The sequence below is a fragment of the Zingiber officinale genome, chromosome 4A (genome assembly GCF_018446385.1).
Source record: "Zingiber officinale cultivar Zhangliang chromosome 4A, Zo_v1.1, whole genome shotgun sequence".
Lineage (NCBI taxonomy): Eukaryota > Viridiplantae > Streptophyta > Magnoliopsida > Zingiberales > Zingiberaceae > Zingiber > Zingiber officinale.
In genome coordinates, this window is record NC_055992.1 from 146247678 (window position 1) to 146252703 (window position 5026).

The 5026-nt window shown below is 36.3% G+C and overlaps 1 protein-coding gene across 1 annotated transcript; it reads left to right on the forward strand.

Annotated features, from left to right (window-relative positions):
* The first annotated feature begins 577 nt into the window (after positions 1 to 577).
* Positions 578 to 2898, forward strand: LOC121971585 (acyl transferase 4-like). Its single transcript, XM_042522909.1, has 2 exons — positions 578 to 1043; positions 1852 to 2898. The coding sequence occupies exons 1-2, from the start codon at positions 603 to 605 to the stop codon at positions 2686 to 2688; spliced, it is 1278 nt and encodes a 425-aa protein (XP_042378843.1). The 5' UTR covers positions 578 to 602; the 3' UTR covers positions 2689 to 2898.
* The last annotated feature ends 2128 nt before the right edge of the window (positions 2899 to 5026 follow it).

Below are 5026 nucleotides of genomic sequence, written 5' to 3' on the forward strand. Positions count from 1 at the left end.
TCTAATATCACTAAAATCATCCAGTGGCAATGTCGCCAATTACACGGTCCCAAAGCTTCTAGCGCGATTCGAGGTTGGGAAAACAAGGATCAAAACCTTCACCTCCAATGCCCCGATCCGATACTCGAGGTTCTTGTAATACGACAAAATTCACCATTGAACTTCGATGAAGTTCTTCATGGTGTCCCGTGGAATTACCACCACGACAATTTTACGTGGAGTACGGACTCATTATTAACCTCTAACACTACAAGAAAATAGGGTTTCATTTTTAAATGAATACATGAGCTTTAGAAATAAATTATTACACTTCAATTTCGTAAAATAAATTGAATACATGAGCATTAGAAATGAACTATTACACTTCAATTTGCTTCACCAAAATTTTAGTATTATAATAATATATGTTATCTAGAAGCAAGTGCATGTGTGGTTTAAAATCTCATATTAACTTGTGGTTTTAAAATATTTCTTGGTTTTTTTTTAATCACATGCTTCTCAAAATATTAAATATATCATATATGTATATTCTTATTTTTTGTTATATATAGCGATTCTCATCAGAAAAAGAATTATATATAGAGTGAAGGAGCAGTTAGGAGATGAGCATGGCGTCTTGTAGGGTGACGAAGGTGCGGGAGGAGCTCCTAGTACCATTCGAGCCCACGCCGTGCGCCACGCTCCCTCTGTCTTCCATCGACCACGCCCTGGGGTTGGCCTACATGCAGGAGATGATCTCCGTGTATCCAAACAATAACCGTGAGCCCCGTCGTCGTGGCGTGATATTACCGGCGGCGAAGGTCATCCGGGAAGCCTTGGCCAAGGCTCTTGTCCCGTACTACCCCGTAGCAGGCCGCCTTGTCTTCTATGGCGACCGCATGGAGGTGGCCTGCAATGGCGAGGGCGTATGGTTTGTGGAGGCGGCGGTGACAGGTCGCAGCCTGAATGACTGGGAGGCGATCCCCCGTAGCGTGGTGAAAGAGGAGCTGCTTCCGAGTTGTCCCCCTCATCTGAACCAACAAGAAATGATACTGATGATGCAGGTTTGTAAATATATGTTCTATCATTTCCAATTTAATTATATCCTTAACCAACTTCTATAATTAATTAATTAGAAAATTGGATTATATACGATTATAACTAATAGACTTTCCATGTAAAATAAATTTGTGGAAATAAAAAATTAAAGGAAGAGAATAAATTAAAGGCATTTTAGTTGAGATCATGATCAAAACACTTAGCTAGCTATCTATGATCGATATTTTAATTGTCAAACAAAAGGACATTAATTAATAGACAGTCTTATATTATCATTTTAATCACTAAACAAACATCAAAGAAGTCATTAAGATATTTTAGCTAAAACACTTTGATCATCTTCTGTTGGTTAAAATATCATTATCAAACCACCATTATTTTCATGATGCACGTAGAAGACCATTGATGCTCTTACTTTTTATTTTAACCACAAAAACATCATTTGTGTTGGCTAAAACACACTTTAATGATCATCTTGATGGTCTTTTACCAGTCAAACATATAATACATGCATCAAAGAGGGGCCAGTGTTTTATATTGATAGATCTAGGGTTTCAGTACGTGTTTTAATAGTGAATATGAACATTATGATAGATTTAAAGAATAAATAATGTACTAAATTTAATTAAAGATATTTTAAAAATAAATAAGATACCAAATCAATCAGTCCGTTGGTTGTAAAGTAAAACAATTGCAAAAAAATAAAAATAGTTTTTGAATAATACTTTCCTGCAATTGCAAAATTCCTGCATTTTATAATCATAAATTATTATTCAAATAATAATGTAAATTAATTAAATTGTGCAAGCATAGGTGACCCATTTTCAATGTGGTGGATTTGTTGTTGGACTCAAATTCAATCACTTGGTGTTTGATGGCATCGGCGTTGGACAGTTCTTAAAAGCCATAGGCGAGATTGCTTGCGGTCAAACTCATCCCTCTATCGATCCAATCTGGTATAGAGACACGATTCCCGCCTCTCCAATGCTCTCAAAGTCATCACTTTCACTTCTCCCAGCCAAGTTTGACATTGTGAATTCCATGTATGATTTCTCGATTCAAACCATCGAAAGATTGAAGGAAAAAATCTCAAAAGAGACATCCAATCAATTCACCACCTTTGAGGTCGTCGCTGCAATTATATGGAAATGTCGAACGCGGGCAATCAGTGCCATTGGAGATGTGTGCCTCATCGTTCCTGCTAATATTCGTCGTTTATTGTTCCAACTGCCAAAGGCCGGCTATTATGGAAATTGTTTCTATCCCTTAACTATCACAGCAACCGGTGAGCAAATCATGAAGGCATCACTTGCAGAATTAGTTGGGCTCATTAAAGATGCTAAAGAAAGTTTACCAACAAAGTTTAAGGAATGGGCTTCAGGCAACTTCAAGGAAGATCCATATAAGATTTCAATTAGCTACAATAATTTGGCTTTGTCAGATTGGAGATGGATAGAGTTTTATGAAACAGACTATGGATGGGGAATGCCCAACTCTATTTCCCTTAAAACACATGACTTTTCCTTCACATGTGGCATGATTCTAAAGCAGCCTTTGCCTAAGGACGGTGTGCGTTTGGAAGGACAAGTAGTCATGAAGGAGCATGAGCAAACGTTTATTGATGAAATCAACAAATGCATAAATGAGTAGGTAATGCTATATTGGAATTTATCTCATAATGGACAAATTGATTTTCCACTCGAGTAGTGGATCATCCTACCAAATATTGTTGCAGCTAGTTTTACTTTCAATCTGTAATAAAGTATCATGTATGCATATTTGCAATCTATGAAGTTACATTGAGAATATTGTCAAAATAATCTTGTTTAGCGATGCAAAATGTGATGGCTATTTTTGACATTGTGACATGGTACATTTATGAGTAACACTTGCTTCTAATATTGACTCAATGATCTTCTAAAATGGAACATTAATGTTAGTGCATACATGCCTTAAATGGTTGTGTTCAATCGTATTATTTGATGTGTTTGGCAAAGGATTTAAATTGGGTTTGTGTGTATTTTTTAATGTGTGTGTTGTTGCAAAGGGATCTGGTAGAACCGACACGTACAAAGGAGTTTGATATGGCATGTCCAAGTTTATGTGATTCAATCACTTAAGGTCGTTGTGTTAGGGTGTTGATAACCCTTGGAAAGGATGCTAAAGGAAGAGGGGTGAATAACTTGTTGGTGCAACGGGGCCGGCAAGAGGGGAGGGATGAATTGCATGCAATAAGAAAATACTGTAATACCTCAGTTCTGAGATTTTGGTTAAGTATGACTTAAACGATTAGATGGTACTATCCATATCATCAAGGTGCACCTTCCTTTTCGGAAGCCCAAACTTAAGAACTCCAAAGTAAAGGACAATTATAAAGGGAGAGTGAATGTTTAGAAAGGAACTGCTCAACTAATATTGATTCCAATGGCAAAAAAAAAAACAATTAAGTTGTGCTCAAATTTATTTGATAAGGTAATTAAATTAAGTCAAATTGAATCTAAAATAAATTAAGTTGTGGAAATAATTATTCAAGTTTGGCTTGATTTTTTTTTTATTTATTTTATGATCTCGAACTTGGTTTGTCTAAATATTATTAGACTCTCAGTTCAAACTTATTCGATTGTTAGAAAATTTTATAGTTTTAAACTTGCTTAATTAGTTATACAACCTTGTTTGTTTATTTTGAATTTTTTTTAGTTATTTGTCATGTTTATGAGAGTGTTGTTGATAAATATGATTCATAAGTTTTGTTCGTGAATATTATTCATGATCAATTTAGAATCCTTGTTCATGAATATTAACTAGCTTAATTGACTTTATATATATTAAATGAACATAAATAAATTCTTGTTAAGTTGTACATCAAATTTATTCATGAACATTTGATTGATTTACAGCCTCTTAAATGCACACGGTTCTGAAATCCTACATATCATTGAACAAACAAACAAATAACAAAATCACATAAACTATGTGGATGCATGGGATACAATGACAATCATGTTCTTGAACAGGGGCAATGGTGACAGCTTATCTAATTGAGGACTTGTTTCTTTTTCATGGCTACATAAATAATGCCATATCGGGGCTAGTAGAAGGGTTAGGTCTCTATAATTGAAATGGAAGCTATCAACAACATGTTTATTACAACTGTTTGAATATTACATTGTCTCACCTGGCGTCTTAAACATTGGAGGGGTCTTGTCTGATATTAATTTTGGTGCCCTCACAATCTCGAATAGTGTTGAAGTTTCAATCTTTGATCGTAAGGATATTGTTTCCGTATCGTATTAATGTTTCAATAGATAGTGCAAGTAATAAATTTGAATTGAAGAAAAAAGAAGATGAAACATAAGAAGGAGATATTATTTTATGCCGAATATGTTTTTAAATCTTGTATCATGTGGGGAGAAATGGTTAAAACATATCATTTTGATAAATTATCTAAATTCAATACCATTTAGCACAATATCTCCTTTTTTAACTTCATCATTGTTCTAGATAGAAATCTCACTGTTGTGACGCAGCAATAGAAATCCACCTCGCAACAAAGAGCGATAACGTCGAAGCCTTCTCCTCGCTTTCTTCTCGTGATGTAGCGTAGTCGATCTAGTGCAGAATAACACACTTCAGAGGGACTCGCCGAGCCAGATCTCTTTGAGGATCCTCCTCCAGCATAACCCTCGACTTCGACTCGGCCCTCGACTTCGACCCGACCCTCGACTTCACTGTCCGTCGAGGATCGCCTTGCTCATCTCGAGGAGTCCTCCGCGCATTTACAGGAGTCAGTCTCGGACAACTTCAGCACACTCCGGGGAGAGATGACTGCTGTCCGGGATGACGTGACCTCTAGACTTGATCAGATTCTTCAGACTCTCCGGGCCCCCGAGCGATCATTACCATCACCTACTGACGATGCTTCGACATGATCAGTTCTTGTATTTCTCTATTCTGTGTTCAACATTCTATCTATAGACAATTTGTTCTA

Excerpts from the sequence above, each read along its gene's own strand:
- LOC121971585 (XM_042522909.1), top strand. The coding sequence starts at position 603 with ATGAGCATGGCGTCTTGTAGGGTGACGAAGGTGCGGGAGGAGCTCCTA. Across the intron at positions 1,044-1,851 it reads AAATGATACTGATGATGCAG|GTGACCCATTTTCAATGTGG; the intron begins GTTTGTAAATAT and ends GTGCAAGCATAG.